Below are 24,456 nucleotides of genomic sequence, written 5' to 3'. Positions count from 1 at the left end.
AAAGCATTCAGCATTTTAATTTAGCAAGCAAGGGTGAATATAATTACAATTGCAGAATACTAATAACAGACATCCAACCACATCTCCATTTTGTACAATCTTGCACATCATTATTTTCACAATTTGCTTCTTCCTTATCCATACCATTCCACTTTAGCAGCATTGAACTCTAAAACCTATGTTGGTCTGTCCAATAATAATTGAATCAGTCTATATGTTTCAGAGAACATTTAATTCCTCTGCAGCAGTCTGTTAGGCATATCTTGTCTTCCAAGAGGAAAATTCAGAAATCTGATCCAATCCGCTAAAGTCACCAATAAATGTGACCAAAATCAGTTAAGAAACAGTTTACAATCACTGTTGACACTATCATATAAATCTATCAATATCCATCCAGGTTAGCCAACTGTCAATCAATAATACATTATATCTTGGTATGATAGGTTTATGTCACAGTCAGCCTTTTAAGATTGGCATGAAGAGAAATTTATTTTATGTGGATCATTAATCTTAGAAATTCTTCACCTCAGAGAGCAGTGGAAGCTCATTGAATATATTCAAGACTGGCTTGGACAGATTTTTGTTAACAAGAGAAACAAGTATTATGGAATTGGATGGAAATGGACTGGGCAGGAAAATGGAATTAGTTCATTTCCAATCAACCATGAAATTCCTGAATGGCGGAGTAGATTTGAAAGGACAAATAGCATATTCATGCTGCTATTTTTGGTGTTATTTAATATTATTTTTAAAAAAGTAATATAATTTCTTGTACCTTGCTTAATGGCTTGAGAAGCATAGTGTAGAGCAACAAGAGATGAAGAGCATGCTGTATCAATAGCTAATGATGGTCCCGTTAGGTCGAAAGTGAAAGAAATTCGATTTGCAGCTATACTCATTGATGTCCCTGTTCCATTATAATGGGTGATTTTGTTGGCGACACTATTTACAATCCTTTCATAGTCACGATTCATGAGTCCTAAAAAAAAGCCAAGAATAAAATGTCATTTAACTGGCGTATATATCTGTGCTTACACATTGAAATGAAGTATCAATGCTGTGCGAAAGCGAGAACTTTTTTTCTGGAATTGAGTTCAGATACTTGACTTTTATCTCAGATACTTGACTTTGACCTATGCCCTCTAGTTCTGGACTCCCCGACACCAGGGAAAAGACTTTGTCTATTTATCCTATCCATGCCCCTCATAATTTTGGAAACCTCTATAAGGTATGCTTTCCTTTATCGGTCAGTGTATTGAGTACAGGATTTGGGAGGTCATGTTGCATCTATACTGGACATTGGTTATGCCACTCTCAGCCTCCGACGCTCCAGGGAAAACAGCCCCAGCCTGTTCAGCCTCTCCCTATAGCTCAACTCCTCCAATCCTGGCAACATCCTTGTAAATCTTTTCTGAACCCTTTCAAGTTTCACAACAGCTTTCCAATAGGAAGGAGACCAGAATTGCATGCAATATTCCAACAGTGGCCTAACCAATGTCCAGTATAGATGCAACATGACCTCCCAAATCCTGTACTCAATACACTGACCGATAAAGGAAAGCATACCAAACGCCTTCTTCACTATCCTATCTACTTGCGACTCAACTTTCAAGGAGCTATGAACCTGTACTCCAAGGTCTCTTTGTTCAGCAACACTCCCAGGACCTTACCATTAAGTGTATAAGTCTTGCTGAGATTTGCTTTCCCAAAATGCAGCACCTCGCATTTATCTGAATTAAACTCCATCTGCCACTCCTCAGCCCATTGGCCCATCTGATCAAGATCCTGTTGTAATCTGAGGTAACCCTCTTCGCTGCCCACTACATGTCCAATTTTGGTGTCATCTGCAAACTTACTAACTCTACCTCTTATGCTCACATCTGAATCATTTATATAAATGACAAAAAGTAGAGGACCTAGTACCGATCCTTGTGGCACTCCACTGGTAACATGCCTCCAAACTGAAAAACAACCCTCTACCACCACCCTCTGTCTTCTACTTTTGAGCCAATTCTGTATCCAAATGGCCAGTTCTCCCTGTATCCCATGAGATCTAACCTTGCTAATCAGTCTCCCATGGGGAACCTTGTAGAACGCCTTACTAAAGTCCACGTAGATAACATATACCGCTCTGCCCTCGTCAATCCTCTTTGTTACTTCTTCAAAAAACTCAATCAAATTTGAGAGACATGATTTCCCACACACAAAGTCATGTTGACTATCCCTAATCAGTCCTTGCCTTTCCAAATACATGTACATCCTGTCCCTCAGGATTCCCTCCAACAACTTGCCCACCATTGATGTCAGGCTCACTGGTCTATAGTTCCCTGGCTTGTCCATACCCCCTTCAGTAGTACTACATTAGCCAACCTCCAGTCTTCCAGCACCTCACCTGTGACTATCGATGATACAAATATCTCAGCAAGAGCTATCTGTAAGAATAATAGAGTGGTTATGGTAGAGGATTTTAACTTTACAAACAGACTGGGACTGCCAGTGTTAAGGGTTTAGATGGAGAGGTATTTGTTACTAGAAAATGTTCTGATTCAGTATGTGGATGTACCTGCTAGAGAAGGTGCAAACCTTGACCTACTCTTGGTAACTAAGGCAGGGCAGATGACTAAGGTGTCAGTGGAGGAGCACTTTGGGGCACGCAACCATAATTCTATTAGTTTTAAAATAGTGATGGAAAAGGATAGACCAGATCTAAAAGTTGAAGTTCTAAATTGGAGAAAGGCCAATTTTGACACTATTAGGCAAGAACTTTCAAAAGTTGATTGGGTTCAGATGTTCGCAGGTAAAGGGACGGCTGGAAAATGGGAAGCCTTTAGAAATGAGATAATGCAAATCCAGAGAAAGTATATTCCTGATAGGGTGAAAGGAAAGGCTGGTAGGTATAGGGAATGCTGGATGACTAAAGAAATTGAAGGTTTGGTTAAGAAAAAGAAAGAAGCATATGTCAGGTATAGACAGGATAGATCGAGTGAATCCTTAGAAGAGTATAAAGGCAGTAGGAGTATACTAAAGAGGGAAATCAGGAGGGGAAAAAAGGGACATGAGATAGTTTTGGCAAATAGAGTTAAGGAGAATCCAAAAGGTTTTTACAAATACATTAAGGACAAAAGGGTAACTTGTCGGAGAAGGAGTGGGAAGGAGAATTGAAATGGGCGGTGACCGAGAGGTCAGGCTGGCCCTTATGGGTCCAACTGAGATATTTGGCAAAATATGCCCTTAGTTTACATTTCATCTTATCGATGTAGAGAAGACCACATTGGGAGTACCGGATTCAGAAAACTAGGTTGGAAGATAAGCAGGTAAACCTGTTTTGTTTGGAAGGACGATTTGGGGTCCTGGATGGAGGTGAGGGAGGTGTGCTGGCAAGTTTTGCATTTTTTACTTTTGCAGGGGAAGGTACCGGGAGAGTTGGGGAGGTTGGTGGAGAGAGTGGCATGATATAGTTGCAGGAGATTGTCAGATGTTTGATGGCTACCAAGACAGGAACAAATAAAAAGCTGCCAGGAAAGTCCAGATGTGAAGTATGTTCATTCCCATTGATTCATTATTAACCACGTTGGCTTGCAGTGTACAGCTGTGTCTTTTTTTCCCCATCTTTAGCTTTTCTTCTTTCCGGTAGTTTCGTTCCTTTCTTTGGGAGGTGTGTGAAGGCTCCAATATCCCTTTAAGATACTCTTTCATTTATCCAAATTTGCTGGTGGCACAAAGTTAGGCAGCATTGTGTACAGTGTAGATGATAGCATAAAATTACAAAATGATATTGGTAGGCTGGGTGAAAGGACAAATGGTGGCAGAAGGAGTTCAATGTAAATAAGTGTTTGGTTATCCACTTTGGATAAAGGATAGATCAGTGTACTTTCTAGATGGTATGAACATAGAACATTAAAGTGCAGTACAGGCCCATTGGCCCTCTATGTTGTACCAACTTGTGAAACCAATCTGAAGCTCATCTAACCTATACTGTTCCATTAGCATCAATGTTTATCCAATGGCAATTTAAATGTCCTTAAAGTTGGTGAGTCTACAACTGTTGCAGGCAGGCCGTTCCACACCCTTACTACTCTAAGAACCTACCTCTGATATCTGTTTTATATCTATCAACCCTCAATTTAAAGCTATGTCCCCTCATGCTAGCCATTGCCATCTGAGGAAAAAGGCTCTCACTGTCCACGCTATCTAACTCTCTGATTATCTTAAATGTCTCTATTAGGTCACCTCTTAGCCTACTTCGCTCTAACGAAATTAGCCTCAAGTCCCTCAGTCTTTCCTCATAAGACCTTCCCTCCATACCAGGCAACATCCTGGTAAGTCTCCTCTGGACCCTTTCCAATGCTTCCACATCTTTCCTATAATGCAATGACCCAGAACTATGCACAATATTCCAAGTGTGGCCGCACCAGAGTTTTGTACAGTTGCAACATGACCTCTTGGCTTTGAAACTCAATCCCTCTACCAATAAAAGCCAACACATCGTATGCCTTCTTAACAACCCTATCCATCTAGGTTGCAACTTTCAGGTCTTTCTGCTCATCCACACTGTGAAGAATCTTACCATAAGGCCAGTTCTCTGTATTCCTGTTACTCCTTCCAAAGTGAATCACCTCACATTTTTCTGCATTAAACTCCATTTGCCACCTCTCAGACCAGCTCTGCAGCTTATCTATGTCCCTCTGTAACCTGCAACATCCTTTGGCAATGTCCGCAACTCCACCAACCTTAGTGTCATCCACAAATTTATTAATCCATCCTTCTTCGCACTCATCTAGCTCATTTATAAAAATGACAAAAACCGTGGCCCCAAAACAGACCCTTGTGGTACTCCACTTGTAACTAATTTCCAGGATGAACATTTCCCATCAACCACCACACTCTGTCTCTTTTCAGCTAGCCAATTTCTGATCCAAACCACTACGTCACCCTCAATCCCATGCCTCCGTATTTTCTGCAATAGCCTATCATGGCAAACCTTATCAAACGCTTTACTGAAGTCCATATACACCACATCAACCACTTTACCCTCATCCACCTGTTTGGTCACATTCTCAAAAAACTCAGAAAGGTTTGTGAGACACAACCTTCACAAAAATGTGTTGACTATCCCGAAACAAATTATTCTTATCTCTTATCATCCTTTCCAACACTTTGCCCACAATCGAAGTAAGGCTCACTGGTCTATAATTACCAGGGTTGTCTTTACTCCCCTTCGTGAACAAGAGAAAAACATTTGCTATACTCCAGTCTTCTGACACTATTTCTGTAGACAATCGCGACATAAATATCAAAGTCAAAAGTTCTGCAATCTCCTCCCTAGCATCCCAGGGACTCCTAGGATAAATCCCATTCAACTCAGAGAATTTATCTATTTTCCAACTTTCCAGAATTGCTAACTCTCCATCCTTATGAACCTCAATTCCGTCTAGTCCAATAGCCTTACCTCAATATTCTCCGACAATATTGTCTTTATCCAATTTTAATACTGACAAAAAATATTCATGTAGCACCTCTCCCATTTCCTTAGACTCCATGCACAACTTCTGACTACTGTCCTTGATTGGCTCTAATCTTAACCTAGTCATTCTTTTATTCCTGGCATACCTATAGAAATCTTTAGAGCTCTCCTTGATCCTACCTGCCAAAGATTCCTCCTGTTCCCTCCTGGCTCTTCTTAGCTCTCTTTAGGTCTTTCCTGGCTAACTTTCAACTCTCAAGCACCCTAACTGAGCCTTCACGTTTCATCTTTCCATAAACCTCCTTCTTCCTCTTGACAAGAGATTCAACTTCTTCAGTAAACCTGGTCTCTCTCGCTCGACTGACAGGTACATACTTATCAAGGACACACAGTAGCCGTTCCTTGAATAAGCTCCACATTTCAAATGTGCCCATCCCCTTCAGTTTCCTTCCCCATCCTATGCATCCTAAATCTTGCCTAATCGCATCATACCATATATACTCATGTAGAGGTTGATCTTATGTATAAGTCGACCCCTTATCTTTGGCCAATAAATCATGCATTTTCCATACATCACATGTATTGTCGACCCTACTAACTGCATGTTCTCATTAACCCACTTAAACGAAATCGCATTCATTCACTCTACTCATCGCTCTTTGTTTACTATGCTGCATCTCTATTCATTCATACATAACTCTATTTACCGCGCTTGATTTACGACAGCACGGTTTGATTGATTCATTCATTCATACCAGCACCCAGTCTATCAGTACTTATCGCACTTTGTTCAACTATCTATCCAAAAGTTAACATCGTTAAAAAAATTAATTATTTTAATCATGCCATTATATCTGAATAAAAGTGAGATATATTAACTACATACTGGCATATCTTTAATTTTTTGACAAATGTGTTACTGTTGCTGAGGTTCATAATATATGAGAGTAAATGGGAGGGAAACATAAAAATTTAGTGGGAAAGTTCAAGATGTTTACACATTCAGAATTTAATAAATGTTTCATTTTAAGTCTGCCATTATACCAGACCATGACGATGTTGGACAATGTGATTTTGCAGTAGTTCAATGAATCTTTAACATGTTAAATTTTCATACCGTTCTCTTGCTTTTATCCAGTAATTATCTTTACCGTAATTCATTGCGTGTTTCTTCTGTACCTGGGATTAGTTGTGTGATCAAATCAACATTTGCTAATAGCACGGTGTTTGAAACTACAGCATGAATTTCACCCTCTCAAAACTTGTGCCCATGTATTAGTCGACCCCCTAATTTCAGCTTTAAAAAAGTTTCCAAAATTTGACCAATATACGAGTATGTACAGTATTGCTTTTCCCCCAGCTATAACTCTAGCCCTGTTGTATACAGTACAACTTCAATTATCCGAATGCAACAGGCAGGGTGTATTTTGTTTGGATAACTATTCTGATCGTAAACAAATGATTATTTGAGTGCCGATTAATGCCGTTTAACTGATTACTGTATGCTGAGTTGCCTAATACCGTTTTTACGGGACCTTGAGATCTTGTTCAGATAATCCAAAATTCGGTTAATTGATGTTCAGATAATTGAGGTTGTACTGTATATCTATCCCTTTTCATCGCTAAAGTAAACATAACCGAATTGTAGTCACCAAAGTGCTCAGCCACCTCCAAATCTAACACTTGATCTGGTTCATTACCCAGTACCAAATCCAATGTGGATTTGGTATATGAAGTTAAATACAGTGGATATCCAAAGAGACTTCGGGGTTCAGGGGTGTAGGTCCTTATAGTGTCACAAATAGGTGCTGAAAATTATCAAGGTGGCTAATGGAATACTGGCTGCTATATCTAAAGGACTGGAGTATTTTTGGGAACTGTGGTTATGTATAAAACCCTAGTGAGACCCCATTTGGAAACCTACAAGCAGATCTATGCACTGCATTTCAGGAAGGATATATTGTCCTTGGAGGAGTGACGAGTACATTTACAGGAATCATGAAGAGAATTTGTACAAATTAAGTCTGTTTTCTCTCAAATTTAGAAGGTTAAGGGGTGGCCTGATCCAAATCTTCAAAATATTAATAGAAAATGACAGAATAGATGACAATAATTGATTTCCACTGATGGAGATTTTAGAAATGGGGACATAGTCTGAAAATTAGGGCCAGATGTTCAGAAGAGCTGTTAAGAAGCACTTCTACACAAAAAGGGTGGTAGAGTTTTGGAACTCTTTTCCACAAATGGTAGTTCATACTAGATCAATTGCTAGATTTAAATCTGAGACAGATAATTTTTTGTTAAGAAAAGGTTTTAAGGAATATTGCTGAAAACAGAGTTAGGTCAAAGATCATCCTTGAGGGGCTGAATATGCTCCTCCTGTTCTTATGTTTCTTAAAAGTTCTCTCTCAGCCCTTCCCCTTCAAAATGTTCTCCTTTTGCTTCCAATTTATTTATTTCCTTCATTCTCTTTGAGGTCTTCTTATTTTAAAGACATTAAATAAATGGAAGATGTCATTCTCATTGTGAAGTAGTAGTTAACTCATTTATATACTTCAAAATTCAACTACTATTCATTAATTGATCTAATTATTTACTCAAAAGCTGAGGGTTTACATTTACCTGGGAGAGAGAACAGAATGCAGACTTACAATTATATACTTTGGAGACAAAGAGAATATAAACTGAAATCCACTACAGTTTGTAAAAAAGCAGAAACGAAGTGATGTCATATCAAAGTTGTAAGCAGATTGTAAATAAATACTGGATATTTTCCAGCCAACGTACTATATTCACTGGAACTGATTACTTTCTACATTTTAGTCTCAGTTTAAAACCATCCTCTTTAAACTATGTCCCAGACTGAAGATACGTTCTGTGTTTTTCCCTTTGAAGAATTAACATCAAATGGTTTAAGAAGCCAATTTCAAGTTTACTGGGATGCACTAGTAAGACTAAATGTTCTAGTGCGTCACAGCCTGGGTTCAGGTATTAGTTTGTTGTGAAGGTCACACATGAAGGATTATCCCCTAATCGACTATCAACATCAAACTACCAGTAACCTCTACTGCCACTGCTATGACAGTTAACTATCTGTTGCTTATAAACAGTTCAGAGACTGATCCATATATCTGTCCCTTTTCACTTTTATCCTTTGGACAATCCATTTATTTCTAATCTGTGTGCATGTGTGTTGTCTGACTAATTCTCCAATGTTTAACAAACTCACTCTTTTTGTTAACTCAAAAAAGCCTGGTTAAACTGGCTCCTTTTAAAGCATAAATGTTTGTGATATGTAAGAAAGGTATCTAGCAGGGAAAGGGATCCTTTTTTAAATTAATCCTGTTGCAACCAACCAAATAACTGAATGAATAAAGAAGGTGAGCCAGTTCATACTTCCTCACCAGGATCTTAACAGTTGGGGGTGTCCCATCGGGACTACATCAAATTAGGGAACTTCACCTATGATGTGGTCATACCATCATGTAGCATCAGATGCCTACTCACCAATGAAAACTCCTGTTTTGCTGCCACTGATGTCTTCCATAGGCATCCCAGCATTTTCAAGTGCTTTGTATGTGCACTCTAACAGAAGCATATGCTGTGGATCCATACTGTTGGCTTCTGTTTGACTTATGTTAAACAGTTTGTGGTCAAATTCATTAAACCTATTAATTTTTTGAAAAATCAGAAGTTCATGATAACTGCATATAAGAAAATTTACAATAGGTGGAAAGTTTTCCCTTTCATAAGCTAAAACTTCAGCTGAAAAGCTATCAAAGCTCAGGAAAATTAGCTGAATTGCTACTTATAAATTTTCCAGGAATTTTGTGGCTCTTCTGCTGAAATTAACGACACTGTACAGAAAATCACTCCTTTTGCAGTCTCATTAAAAACGTGAGAGAAATGTGAAGCAATGTATTTTGAGACTGAGAGTAAGGAGAGCTAATATACGCGAAATTACACAATTTTAAAAGAATGTAGGAACAGAGTTTGAGTTCAGGATAATTTACAATTAAATTCTTTGATCTCTTAATTATGGTGTCAGTGAGGGAGTACTTTGGGGCCAAGGAACATAATTCTATTAGTTTTAAAATAATGTTGGAAAAGGATGGACTGGATCTAAAAGTTGAAGTTCTAAATTGGAGGAAGGCCAATTTTGACGGTATTAGGCAAGACCTTTCAAAAGTTGATGGGGTTGGGGGGGAGGAGCAGATGTTCCCAGGGAAAGGGATGGCTGAAAAATGGGAAGCCTTCAAAACTGAGATAATGAGAGTCCAGAGACAGTATATTCATGTTAGGATGAGAGGAAAGGCTGAGAGATGTAGGGAATGCTGGATGACGAGAGAAATTGAGGTTTTGATCAAGGAAAAGGAGAAACATATGTCAGGTATAGACAGCAAAGATCAAGTGAATCCTTAGAAGAACATAAAGGCAGTAGGAATATACTTCAAAGTACTGGGAGGGCAAAAAAATGACATGAGAACAGTTTTGTCAAATAGGGTTAAGGAAAATCCAAAGGGATTTTATAAATATTTTATAAAGATCAGCAAGGCAGCCTATGTGTGAAACTGCAGGAGATGGGGGAGATACTGAGCAAGAATTTTGCATCAGTCACTGTGGAAAAGGACGCGTGGGAAAGATATAGAATGTGGGGAAATATATGGTGACATCTTCAAAAATGTGGTTCAAAAAGTGTGGTGCTGGAAAAGCACAGCCGGTTGGGCTTCCAAGGAGCAGGAGAGTTGATGTTTTGAGTATAAGCTCTTCATCTAGAATGAGGGGATGCCCCAATGGGTGCTGAAAGATAAATGGGAGGGTGGTGGGGCTGGTGGGAAGTTTGCTGGGAATGTGATAGGTAGATGAAGGTGGGGGTGATGACAGGTTAGAGAGGAGGGTAGACCAGGTAGGTGGAAAGGAAGATACATGGGTACGACAATTCAAGAGAATGGTGTCGAGATGGAAGATTGGATCTGGGATAAGATGGGGGGAGGGGAAATGAGGAAACTGGTGAAATCAACATTGATGCAAAGTTGGAAGATGAGGCATTTTTCCTCATGATCATCGGGTGGCTTGAGTTTGGCAGGGAAGAGGCCCAGGATGTGCATAAACTTGGTGGAGTGGGAGGGGGAGTTGAAGTGTTTATGTGCCCCAAAGATGTTCTCTGAAATGCTCCGCAAGTTGGTGTCCTGTCTCCTAGAGGAGGCCAAATCGAGAGCAACGGACACAGTAGATGATGCATGTGAAAGTACAGGTAAATCTCTGTCGGATGTGGAAGGATCCTTTGGGGTCACGGAAGTGGGGGGGAGTGGTGTAGGTGTCGGTGCAGGTTTTGTATCTCTTGCAGTGGCAAGGGAAGGTGTAGGGAGTGGAGGGTGGGTTGGTGGGGAGCGTGGACTTAACAAGGGAGTCGTGGAGGGATTGATCTCTGTGGAACACAGATAGGGGTGGGGAGGAAAATATATCCATGATGGTGGCAGAAATGGTGGAGGATGATGCGTTGTATGCGGAGGTTGGTGGGGTAGAAGGTGAGGACCAGGGGATCTATCCTTGCTGTGGTTAGAGGGGACGGGGTCCAAGGACGGAGTTGTGGGAAGGGGAGGGGATGCGCTGGAGGGCATCATCGACCATGTGGGAGGGGAAAATGTAGTCCTTGAAGAAGATGGTCTTCTGGGATGTTAGGGTGGAATTTGTTCTCCTGGGAGCAGATCCAGCGGAGGCAAAGTAATTGAGAGTAAGTGATAGCATTTTTCCAGGAGGCAGTGTGGGAGGAGGGTATAGTCCAGGTAGCTGTGGGAGTCGATGGGTTTAAAGTAGATGGCTGTGTTGAGTCGGTCGTAGGAAATGGAGATGGAAAGGTCTAAGAAGGGGAGGGAGGTGTCTGAGATGGACCAATTGAACTTGAGGTCAGGGTGGAAGGTGCTCGTGACATTGATGAACTGTTTAACTTCCTCGTGGGAGCACCAGATAGCGCCGATGCAGTCATTGATGTAGCGGAGGAAAAGGTAGGGAATGGTGCCAGTGTAGCTGCAGAAGATGGACTGTTCCACATACCTGATGAAGAAGCAGGCATAGCTGGGGTCCATACGGGTACCTATGGCTACCCCTTTGGTCTAGAGGAAGTGGGAAGATTTGAAGGAAAAATTGTTGAGGGTGAGGACTAGTTCAGCCAATCGATCATATGTGTCAGTGGAAGGGACTGGTTGGGAGATGAAGGAATGGAGTGCTTGGAGGCTTTCATCATGGTGGATGGATATGTACAGGGATTGGATGTCCATGATGAAGAGGAGGTATTGGGGGCCTGCGAAGTGAAAGTCATGGAGGAGGTGAATGGCATGGGTGGTGTACCAAATGTATGTGGAGAGATCCTGGACCAAGGGGGGGTCAAGGCATGCAGAGATAAGTCTGGGGGTGTGGGGGGGAGGGGGGGGGGACAGGAGCAGATTGAGACAATGGGTCAACCGGGGCAGTCAGTTTTGTGAATTTTGGGTGGGAGATAGAACCGGATGGCGTGGGGTTCTTGGACTGTGAGGTTGGAGGCTGTTACTGGGAGATCACCTGAGGTGATGAGGTTGTGGATGGTCTGGGAGATGATGGTTTGGTGGTGGGAGGTGAGGATGTAGTCGAAGAGGGCAGTAGGAGGTGGTGTCTGCGAGTTGGTGCCTGGCTCTCAGCCCTCTTGGGTTCCCTTCATTCCTGATGAAGAACACATACACAAAACGTCGACTCTCCCACTCCTTGGATGCTGCCTGACCGACTATGCTTTGTCAGTGCCACACTCTGATCTCTAGCATCTCCAGTCCTCACTTTCATCATCTTGAAAAAATGTCCATATTATAGAGGAGGTGGTGTTGGATGTCTTAAAATGCATAAAGCTGGATTAATCTCCACGACTTGATCAGGTGTACCATAGAACTCTGTGGGAAGCCAGGGATGTGATCGCTGGGCCCCTTGCTGAGATATTTGTATTATCAATGGTCGCCGGTGAGATGCCTGAAGACTAGAGGTTGGCTAATGTGGTGCCACTGTTTAAGAAAGGTGGTAAAGAAAAGTCAGGGAGCTATAGACCAGTGAGCCTGACATCACTGGTGGGCAGGTTGTTGGAGGGAATCCTCAGAGACAGGATTTACATGTATTTAGAAAGGCATGGACTGATTAGGGATAGTCAACTTGCCTATGTGTGTGGGAAATCATAATTCACTAAGTGGGTGGCATGGTGGCACAGTGGTTAGCACTGCTCCCTCACAGCCCTGGAGACCCGGGTTCAATTCCTGCCTCGGGCAACTGTCTGTGTGGAATTTGCACATTCTCCCCGTGTCTGTGTGGGTTTCCTCTGGGTGCTCTGGTTTCCTCCCACAGGCCAAAAATGTGCAGGTTAGATGAATTGGCCATGCTAAATTGCCCATAGTGTTAGGTGAAGGGGTAAATGAATGGGTCTGGGTGGGTTGCTCTTTGGAGGGTTGGTGTGGACTTGTTGGGCCGAAGGGCCTGCTTCCACACTGTAAGTAATCTAAACTTGATACAGTTTTTTGAAGAAGTAACAAAGAGGATTGATGAGGGCATGGTGGATGTGATGTATATGGTCTACAGTAAGACATTCAACAAGTTTCCTCATGGTAGACTGCTCAACAAGGTTAGATCACATGGAATACAGGGAGAACTAACCATTTGGATGCAGAACTGGATCAAAGGTAGAAGACAGAGGTTGATGGTGGAGGGTTGCCTTTCAGACTGGAGGCCTGTGCCACAAGGATCAGTACTGGATCCACTGCTTTTCATCATTTATTTTAATGATTTGGATGTGAATATAGGAGGTATGGTTAGTACGTTTGCAGATGACACCAAAATTGGAGGTGTAGTGGACTGCAAAGAAGGTTATCTCAGAGTACAACAGGACATTGATCAGATTGGCTAATGGGTCGAGGAGTGGCAGATGGAGTTTAATTTAGATAAATGGGAGGTGCTGCATTTTGGAAAGGCAAATTAGGGCAGGACTTTTGCACTTAACAGTAAGGGCCTGGACAGTGTTGCTGAACAAAGAAACCTTGGATTGTATGATCATAGCTCCTTGAAAGTGGAATCTCAGGTAGAAAGGATAGTGAAGGTATTTTATATCCTTTCATTTATAGGTCAAGGACTGAGTATAGGAATTGGGAGGACATGTTACAGCTGTACAGGACATTGGTTGGGCACTTTTGGAATATTGCATGCAATTCTGGTCTCCTTCCTATAGGAACGATGTTGCAAAACTAGAAAGGGTTCATAAAACATTTACATGGATGTTGCCAGGGTTGGAGGGTTTGAGCTGTAGGGACAGACTGAAAAGGCTGGGGCTGGAGTGTTAGAGGCTGAGGGATGACCTTATAGGCATTTATAAAATCATGAGGGACATGGATAGGGTAAATAGATAAGGTAATTTCCCTTAGATAGGGGAATCCAGAGCGAGAGGGCGTGTGTTAGGGTGAGAGGAGAAAAATTTAAAATGGATCTAAGAGGCAACCTTTTCTTGCAGAGGGTGGTGCATGTATGGAAAGAGCTGCCAGAGGAAGTGGTGGAGGCTTTTACAAAAATTACATTTAAAAAGCATCCAGATGGGTATAAGAATAGGAAGGGTTAAGAAGGAGATGGACCAAGTGCTGGCAAATGGGACTAGATTAATTTAGAATATCTGGTCAGCATGGTTGAGTTGAACCAAAGAGTCTGTTTCCGTGCTGTACACCTCTATGACTCTATGTTGACATGTTTATTTTGCACATTTGTTTCCAAGTTCAATATCTCTAAATTAAGAATAAAATATTTCAGTTGGCTGAGCGTTGAATTTATTACTTGTACAGTATTTATAAATTGTTACCCATCAATAAAACATCCACGTTTTGTGATCATTTTTCCAGCTTTGGTTTCATCTGTGTCATGCCAGAACTTCGTATTGAATCGATCTGGTGGAATGTCTACCACACAGTTTCTTCCTTCATGCAGAACTTTCCAGAAATTATCAATACCTTCTCCTGATTACAAAAACCAGAAGATTAAGACAGGAATTACCTGTGTTAGAATTCATTCTGAATACATCATTAGTCAAGATCACTGAAGGAAGACACATATCTGGTTATGACAGCTCTCCTGTAACCTGCCTACATTGCCATTACTCACATTTCTCTCTGGACAGTGGAGATTGATGCCTATTTAATAATAGGGTCATCACAACAAAGAAAAAACGAGGACTGCAGATGCTAGAGTTCAGAGTCAAAAGAAGTGTGGTGCTGGAAAAGCGCAGCAGGTCAAGCAGCATCCAAGGTGCAGGAGAATCGACATTTCAGGCATAAGCCTTTCATCAACGTGGATGGTTGCAGCAATGTTCATCAGATGAAGCAAGTCGTACAGTGAGATGGCAAGCCCATACAAAATTTCCCAAGACCAAATACAGCTTCCTCTTTGGGTAAACATTATATAATATTATTATAGAGGTGAAAGAGTCGCAGTGGAAGACGAGGAGAAGGAAACGGAGCTGGTATTTAAGGAGACGAGGTATCTCTCCACTCTGCACGCACCCTGCCTCTATTCCTGATTGAAGGGCTTTTGCCCGAAACATCGATTTTCCTGCTCCTCGGATGCTGCCTGAACTGCTGTGCTTTTCCAGCACCACTCTAATCTAGACTCTGGTTCCCCCAATACTATCTTATGCAGATCATAATGAAGAGAGCTGTATTCAAAGGTTGCACTTTACTAAGGGATAATAGCACAAGCTATTGTTTGTGAACATCTACATGAGCCATCACTATGAAATTATTTATTGAATTCAATATTTCAGTCGGTTACAGCAAGTTTCCATAACATCTGCAAAAGTATTATACGGACATGGTCCATGAGGTGTCAGATATATTTCAGAATTATGGGAATTAACTACCTGACACTAAAGTATATCAGCAATGAGAAAGGAATATCCTATTTCATGGGACTGCTGGATTCCCAAGATTCATTTTTCTCATGAAATCCTACAGTCAGCTCCTCAGCAGCCCCTTACTCTTCAGATTATTTGTGAAAATATCAAAGAATCCGGCATAATTATGTGAAATTTGTTGCAAGTTGTCAGAGTGCATTCAAGTTAAAAAATGCAGCCCTCCCTTGAATTGATAAAGAAAAAATATCTGTTATGGAGTGCTTTGTGCTAAAACAATCCACCCTTATGAATAATAACCAGACTAGGATTCGCCCAAAATAAACTAATGACTCAGAGGGCAATCTGCATCTCTGACTAGGCAGATCAGAAGAACTCTGTGATATGCTCCAACTTGTATATCCTGCACTGCTAATCCTGTTGTGCTCGAAATATCTTCACCATACAGAAAAGCCTGAGTTTGAACATTTCTGGGGACATAAGATATAGCTGTTGCAGAAGCAGATGATAGTGAGGAAGACTATCAGGATCACCTTCGCTCAGAAACTTACCAAGTAACTGCTGCAAACATCAGGGTACAAACAATAGTCAAAATCTTTCTTTGTATTTATTTCCATTTACCTTAGTCACCATCATTTCTTTGCATCCCCTTTCAAATTTACCACTTTTCAACCTGGATCATGACCATGTCATCATCATTTGGCTGAATAGTTCAGCATCACATTTATGCAAACTATTCAATCTGCATGAGAAAACTAACTAGCACTAACCACGAACCAACCTATACTTTCCTGGCCCCTAAGTGCACCTTCTTTTTGATGTTCTGGCACTTCTCCAATGTGCAAACAGAGGACCTTCATCCCAAAAGGGCTCCTCTGGTCCTACATACTTTGGCAAATAGGGTTAAGGAGAATCCAAAGGATTTTTACAAATACATTAAGGACAAAAGGGTAACTAGGGAGAGAATAGGGCCCCTCAAAGATCAGCAAGGACATGGAGGATATCGACTGTAAGGAAATAGATAGTGACATCTTGAAAAATGCCCATATTACAGAGGAGGAAGTGCTGGATGTCTTGAACCGCACAAAAGTGGATAAATCCCCAGGACCTGTTCAGGTGTACCCTAGAACTCTGTGGGAAGCTAGAGAAGTGATTGCTGGACCTCTTGCTGAAATATTTGTATCATTGATAGTCAAAGGTGAGGTGCCGGAAGACTGGAGGTTGGCTAATGTGGTGCCACTGTTTAAGAAGGGTGGTAAGGACAAGCGAGGGAACTAGAGACTGGTGAGCCTGACGTCGGTGGTGGGCAAGTTGTTGGAGGGAATCCTGTGGGACAGGATATACATGTATTTGGAAAGGCAAGGACTGATTAGGGATAGTCAACATGGTTTTGTGCATGGGTAATCATGTCTCACAAACTTGATTGAGTTTTTGAGGAAGTAACAAAGAGGATTGACGAGGGCAGAGCAGTAGATGTGATCTATATGGACTTCAGTAAGGCGTTTGACAAGGTTCCCCATGGGAGACTGATTAGCAAGGTTAGATCTCATGGAATACAGGGAGAATAAGCCATTTGGATACCGAACTGGCTCAAAGGTAGAAGACAGAGGGTGGTGATGGAGGTTTGTTTTTCAGACTGGAGGCCTGTAACCAGTGGAGTGCCACAAGGACTGCTGGGCCCTCTACTTTTTGTCATTTACATAAATGATTTGGATGCGAGCATAAGAGGTACAGTTAGCAAGTTTGCAGATGATACCAAAATTGGAGATGTAGTGGACAGCGAAGTGGGTTACTTCAGATTACAACAGGATCTTGACCAGATGGGCCAATGGGCTGAGAAGTGGCAGATGGAGTTTAATTCAGATAAATGCGAGGTGCTGCATTTTGGGAAAACAAATCTTAGCAGGCTTTATACACTGAATGGTAAGGTCCTAGGGAGTGTTGCTGAGCAAAGAGACCTTGGAGTGCAGGTTCATAGCTCCTTGAAAGTGAAGTCGCAGGTAGATAGGATAGTGAAGAAGGTGTATGGTATGCTTTCCTTTATTGGTCAGAGTACTGAGTACAGGAGTTGGGAGGTCATGTTGCGGCTGTACAGGTCATTGGTTAGGCCACTGTTGGAATATTGCGTGCAATTCTGGTCTCCTTCCTATTAGAAAGATGTTGTGAAACTTGAAAGGTTTGGAGGATTTGAGCTATGGGGAGAGGCTGAAAGGCTGGGTCTGTTTTCCCTGAAGCACTGGAGGCTGAGGGGTGACCTTATAGAGGTTTAGAAAATTATGAGGGGCATGGATAGTGTAAATACGCAAAGTCTTTTCCCTGTGGTCAGGGAGTCCAGAACTAGAGGACATAGGTTTAGGGTGAGAGAGGAAAGACCTACGGGGCAACCTTTTCACACAGAGGGTGGTACGTGTATGGAATGAGCTGCCAGAGAAAGTGGTGGAGGCTGGTACAATTGCAACATTTAAGATACATTTGGATGAGTATATGAATAGGAAGGGTTTGAAGGGATATGGGCTGGGTGCTGGCAGGTGGAACACGATTGGGTTGGGATATCTGGTTGGCATGGACGGGTTGGACTGAAGGGTCTGTTTCCATGCTGTACATCTCTATGACTGTATAATTCTATAAAGGTCATGGGTCTAAGAATATTCTCCTCCAATGCCATTGGCTCCTGGAGGAAAATGCCATGGTGTGCTATGGTGGTTTCTCCTCTGTGCCATGATTCTCTAAAACATGTTGTGTGTAGTTTGGCATCAATTGCTGTTCTGAGAAGTGATATTAACAGGAATGTCAACTCCAGCTGTTGTACTCAGCCTTTGAACAATGCCTCTAACATTGGGTTGCTATTCAAATTGCAGTTATCAGATCATGAAAATAATAAACAACAGCCTGCATCACAGTCATCAAATTCTTATTCTATCCTTTGAAATCACTAGAGCAGCAAAAATGCACCAATTCATTTGATTCATGGTGTTCTGCACAATTGAAAGTGAATAACCTTTTGGGATGAAGGTCCTCTGTTTGCATATTGGAGAAGTGCCAGAATATCAAAACGCAGGTGCACTTAAGGGTCAGGAAAGAATAGTTTGGTTTGGTTTGTGTTCACATTCTAGTTAGTTTTCTCATGCAGATTAGAATATACATATTAAAAATTTCCAAATCTTTGTTTCTCATATTAAACATGGGTATAATGAATGACCAGGGTCACATGTCGATAGTAATGCAGCAGGGGGAGGTGTACCAAACCTTATCAAAATAAGTGGATAGAAAATGAGGCAATCTCATTATGGGTATATAATTAGCTTCACATAATTTTCTTCAATTTGCTGTTGTATGTAGTTCTTTACACCCAAACATTAGAAGAAAATCTCTTAGTCTTGAATGCTTAATAATGATAATTACGATAACATTAATAAATGTTTAATTCCAATCCTTATCTATTTACCTCCAGGAAAATTGCATCCTATTCCAACGATTGCTATTTCTTCACCTTTATTTTCCATTTTTCTATTGAAAAAGAGAACAAAGGTTGGATCAGTTCAGACTGTACTCACTGAAATTTAAAAGAATGAGAGGATTCTCAGAAACCCGTGAAATCCTGCAGGGCTAGACAGAGTGAACAGAGGAAGGCTGTTTCTGGTGACCCAAGGGTTCCGAATCAAGGGAAACAGACTAAAAGATACTGTATAAGAACAGTAATTTGGGACTGACAAGATGAGAAACTTGTTCATCCAGAGAATGGTGACCCTGTGGAATTCTCTGCCTTGGAAAGCGATTGAGGCCAAAGCATTAAATGTTTTCATTAAGGAGTTAGGTATATCTCTTAGGGCCAAAGAGATCAAAGACTGTGGGGAGAAAGTGGGAACAGGGTACTGAGCTGATAATCAACCCATGATCATATTGAATGGCAGACCAGGTCTGTAGGACTGAATGGCCTAACACTGCTCCCAATTTCTGTTTCTTTTCTATGCTTGGATGTTGAGATAGGTTAGATAATTCAGATAAGATTTTATTGTCCCCTCGGAAAAGGGGAAATAAGTTGAAATTGGAGGTGTGGCCAGGAAAGGCTGGGAAGCATTGTTAGGAGGGGTCCTCAAAATAGGTCTGATGCTGGGCCAATTCACTGGTGGCAAGACCTCCGGTAGCTCAGTTACCTAAAGAACAGGAATACTTTATCAACTGTGGAGCTGTACTCTATAAGAAGTCACAGTAATCATTTTGTAAAATCTTCCAAGAAATGTATTAAATACTGTGGGTAGAGTGCTTTCTCTTTCTCCCTTGTAAGGATAGCTCCCATACTAGCTTCCCAGGCTGGCAAACACAAGGTATATATCAAACACAAACAGACTGAATCATTGTTTTGTGGGGGTTCTGGAGTAAGTTGCTTAATTTTATGAGTCATAAGTGACCCAATATTCTACAGGTTACACACAGAGCTTCAAGGAAATATAAGCCACAGGTTGACATAATGGATATCTGACAGACGTAGGAAGGATTACCTTGAATATCTGTCTTTGTGTATGAACAACCGTAAACCATAAAACAGAAGTAGAAATAGGCCATTCAGCCCTTCAGGTCTGCTCCGTCTTCTGATTAAATCATTGTTGATCTGATCTGTGGGCGGCACGGTGGTACAGTGGTTAGCACTACTGCCTCACAGCGCCAGAGACCTAGGTTCAATTCCCACCACAGGTGACTGACTGTGTGGAGCTTGCACATTCTCCCCGTGTCTGCGTGGGTTTCCTCCCACAGTCCAAAGATGTGCAGGTCAGGTGAATTGGCCATGCTAAATTGTCCGTAGTGTTAGGTGAAGGGGTAAATGTAAGGGAATGGGTGGGTTGCGCTTCGGCGGGTCGGTGTGGACTTGTTGGGCTGAAGGGCCTGTTTCCACACTGTAAGTAATCATCTTCAAGTCCACCATCCTGCCTTTTCCCCATAATCTTCGAGTCCCTTATTGCCTCTGTGCATTGAATATACTTAGTGGACAACTTTGACAGTCCTCTGATGTAAAGAATTCCACAGATTCACTACTCTCAGAAGAAATTCCTTCTTATCACTGGCTTAAATGTGTGAACCCTTATTCTGAGATTATGCCCTCTGGTCCTAGACTCTCCAACAGCCTTTCAGTATCCATGCTGTCAAATCTCCTAAAAATCTTGAATATTTCAAAAGAGTTTCCTCTCATTCTCTTAAATTCTAATGAGCACAGGCCCAACCTACTCAACATCTCATCATAAGACAGTCCCTCCATATTTGGTATAAACCCCCTGAACCCGGACTGCTCCCAATGCCAATATATGTACCTTAGATAAGGGGACCAAAACTGTTCACAGTATTCCAGTTGTGGTCTCACTAGTGCCTTGTATATTTGTTTTGCAAAATATCATTACTTTTTTTGTACTCCATTCTCTCTGAAATAAAGCCCAACATTTAATTTGCCTTCATTATTATCTGCTGAACTTAGAAGAGATTTATGCACCGGGACTAGGATTTACATGCATATTGTCCTCAGAAATTAACATGAACACATTTTATGAATTAGTCCTTGTGGCTACCTCAGCCAATTTGACTATCCCAATCTACAAGAAAATTAAAATCACCCTTTTATTTCTTACTTCCACCTATAGGGATTCTAAGTCTTTTGATCCAAGATCATTTCTTGCTATCGAACTTATTCTATTCTGTTCTAATGTTGCTACCTCACAATCCTTTCCACCAGGCTTACCCTATTGAAAAATCTCATACCTCTGAATATTTAGTTTCAAGCTTTAATCTACTTGTTACCATGCTTCCATAATGGCAACAACATCATACCCATTAACCTATACTTGTGCTGTTAATTCATTTATTTTGGTCTGAATACTCCACACATTCAAATAAAGTCCCATTCTGTTTCATTCCGGGTATCATTATCTATATAGCTGTCCAGTAATACTGCTATATCCTCTTGTTTTGTAAACCTTAATTTCCCCTCTCCTATCTGTCTCTGCTCCCTTCCCCACCCCATTCCTCTCAAATTAGTTTGAAAGCTCTCTCCACAGCTCTAGTTATTTGATTCACCAGGACAATATCCCAACTTGGTTCAAGTGAAGCCCCTTCCACCAGAACAGATACATTCCACCCAATGATCGTGCCAGTGTCCACAAAATGATACCCACTCCCATCTTTGAGCAACACAAATAATTCCTTATTTATGCTATGCCAATTTGCTCATTCCTCAGGTAAAAATCTAAAGATTGTCGACTGGGAGGTTTTGTTTCATAATTCAGCTCTTACCTGTTCAAAATCTTTCAGCAGCATATCCTATCCAGTCCTATTAATGAGGTGGAGGTGCCAGTGTTAGACTGGGGTGGACAAAATTAAAAATCATAACACCAGATTATAGTCTAACAGGTTTATTTGCAAATACAATCTTTCAGAGTGCTGCTCTTTTGTCACGTAGCTAGAGGAGCAAGATTGTAAGACACAGAATTTATAGCAAAAGATCATAATATCATATAACTGATGCATTCTATTTCGATGCAGATACATTCTATTTTGTTCAAAAGCACACACATAGAAGTCTACAGGGTGAATGTGCATTTGCAGAAATGTATTTGCAGATAAATTCCACTTTGTTCAAAAAGCACATAATTTGTAGACAGTCAATCCATGTGACATTTTATAAATCCCTACTTTGGAAATAGAAGCAGTCTGACTCAAGATTGGAATACATACAAACTCTAACCTCATGCTTTTAATGCATTGTCAGAGCTGAAATGTCACCTTAAGTTATCTTAGGAATGCAACTTGAAAGAAGTTCTGGGATTTACATATTGATGAGTCAAAACCTGCAACCCATTCTAAAAGATGAAAGACTTAACAGCACTCTAGGTTTGTTCAATATATTGCATCAATTGTATGACACTGTGATCTTTTGCTATAAATTCTGTGCCCCATGATCCTGCTCCACTAGCTGCCTGATGAAGAAGCAACTTCATCAGGCAGCAGTACAATTTGAAAGCTTTGTACTTCTAAATAAACCTGTTGGACCATAACCTGGTGTTGTGTGAATCTTATTAATGTCATTGGTACCAATGTGATGATGACAGTTGATCCCTCCTCTCCTACTTCAAGATTGTCTTCAGCCTCAAGGAGATGTCCTTAATCTTGGAACTGGGCCTTCTAGACACCCATTCAGGGCTGCAGAGAACAGTAGTTGTCTCCCTAATTCTACATTAACCCACTATTATTATCTTCCTATTTTCTCCTCCAACTTGAATGGCTTCCCGTACCAAGGTTCAATGGTAAGTTTGCTCATCCTCCCTGCAGTCCCCAACCTCATCCATACAGCTTGCAAGAATCCTGTAACTGTTGGACAACTGAGGATGGGAATTGGTGGTTAGCACTGCTGCCTCACAGCACTAGGAACCCAGGTTCGATTCCAGGGTGACTGTCTGTGTGGAGTTTCCATGTTCTCCCCATGTCTGCATGGGTTTCCTCTGGGTGCTCCAGTTTCTTCCCACAGTCCAAAGATGTGCAAGCTAGGTGGATTGTCCAAGCTAAATTGCCCTATATTGTCCAGAATATGCATGTTAGGTGGATTAGCCATGGTTAAAAACAAACCCAGGGAGGGGGGGTGCATCTGGGTGGGATGTTCTTCAGTGGGTTGGTGAGAACCTGAAAGGCCAAATGGCCTCTATCTGCACTGTAGGGTCACCATACCTTTCTTATCTGCAGTTACAACCTCATGTCCCTGATGACACATCATTTTGAATTACATGGTCTGAGGGATTTGTCTGCCTCTAAAGCAAAGTGTCCAGTAGCTTTCCTCTTCCCTGATGTGGCACAATGGCTCCTCAACTTCAATCCAAAGTTCTTTGAGATACAACATTTACTACAGATGGATCACTTTGGACTCCACATATTGCAGCAACAATACAACACTATCCTGTCGTCACTATCATTTCTAATTGGATGAGAAATTTGTTTGTGGAGTGGAACTATGCTGCCCTACATTGTTCCCACAGAGGTAGATTGCACAGCATATGTTATATTTGCACAATCCACATTCTCCATTGAAATGGGCACTTGGACTTGTCTCCTTTGTGCACGACCACCTCATTGCTGAAGCCCCAGGATGCTAATTTTGAACAGTGATGCCTGCATTGCCCAATCTTAAGGAAAGCATGATGACACAACATTGACCCTGCAGCAGCATTTCAAATGCAGCTAAATAAAATTCCAACAACTTTTTCTAGTTGGCAAGTTTCTGAAAGTAATAGAATTTGCCATTTTGTCAGTGTTAACATATTTTGGCAGAAAAGCGGAGGGTCTGTTTGCCATAAGGCTGAACCAGATATTAGGAGAGCCACTGCCTCTGCATCTGAAGCACTGCAAAGAGTTGGAGTATGAAAGGCTGAGGAAAGGATAAGCTCCAAGTTCCACACTGGTCCTTGACTATGACAGAAGACTGCCTCAAAGGCTAACCATTACACCAAAGCCATTCAGTGCTCTCCTGCATGCTGCCTCATCGAGATGCACATTTGAGATCTTTACAGTAGTACTTACTTGCCACTTTGCCTTCTGATCAGCTGACTAACAAACTGTCCTTTACTATAGTAAGGTTGCAATTCGTTTGTACTAGGCAACTCATCACGTGTTGATAATAACCCCAAAAACTATCCTCTAAACAAATGTGGCAGCAGACTCTGAGCTTGTGGGCTCCAAATGCCAGACCAAGTGACAGTCCATACTCTTTACTATTGTGATGTTGCTTCTCTTTTTCTCCTTAAGCTACTGCTGCAAGTGACATTGCTCAGGCCGTCAAAAGCAGCCCAGAGTTTCCATAACAGCAATCTTTTTCCATCCTTGCCTAAAGGTAGGCTGCTTTTAAGAACAAACATGTTGCCTGTACCACAGGCCATTAGCAGCACTGCTTGAATCTCCTTCTACGCCCAGAGCTCCAGCAATGTTGAAATTAGATGCCAGCTGCTGGACTCACGCAAAATTGCACTGAAATCTTTCAGATAATGTGGGTGAGTGGATTTTGTGCATTACCCACCTGAACATAAATTGCCTAAAAATTGTAGATAAAGTTACGTCTTATTTTAAATCA

General features: G+C 41.4%; 1 protein-coding gene across 2 annotated transcripts in view; it reads right to left on the bottom strand.

The window, feature by feature from the left end:
• LOC122550056 (uncharacterized) overlaps positions 1-19,963 on the bottom strand; it is a 29,475-nt gene extending 9,512 nt beyond the window's left edge. The window contains exons 1-5 of one of the 2 annotated variants that reach the window (XM_043690516.2): positions 19,859-19,963; positions 18,805-18,866; positions 14,316-14,469; positions 8,972-9,132; positions 776-979 (exon numbers count right to left, since the gene is read on the bottom strand). In XM_043690516.2, coding sequence (XP_043546451.2) covers positions 776-979; positions 8,972-9,132; positions 14,316-14,469; positions 18,805-18,862 — 577 coding nt within the window. In that variant the 5' untranslated portion in view covers positions 18,863-18,866; positions 19,859-19,963. Of the gene's footprint in view, positions 1-775; positions 980-8,971; positions 9,133-14,315; positions 14,470-18,804; positions 18,867-19,858 lie in introns of those variants that run through there. The other variant, XM_087987456.1, reaches the window with a different exon arrangement.
• Between the last annotated feature and the right edge of the window lie 4,493 nt (positions 19,964-24,456).

Source organism: Chiloscyllium plagiosum, unplaced genomic scaffold, assembly GCF_037043375.1.
Source record: "Chiloscyllium plagiosum isolate Xiang-an unplaced genomic scaffold, Cpla_swu_hap1 HiC_scaffold_5, whole genome shotgun sequence".
NCBI lineage: Eukaryota > Metazoa > Chordata > Chondrichthyes > Orectolobiformes > Hemiscylliidae > Chiloscyllium > Chiloscyllium plagiosum.
The sequence above is the reverse complement of the archived record's forward strand: the minus strand, read 5'-3'. Positions and strand labels throughout refer to the sequence as shown.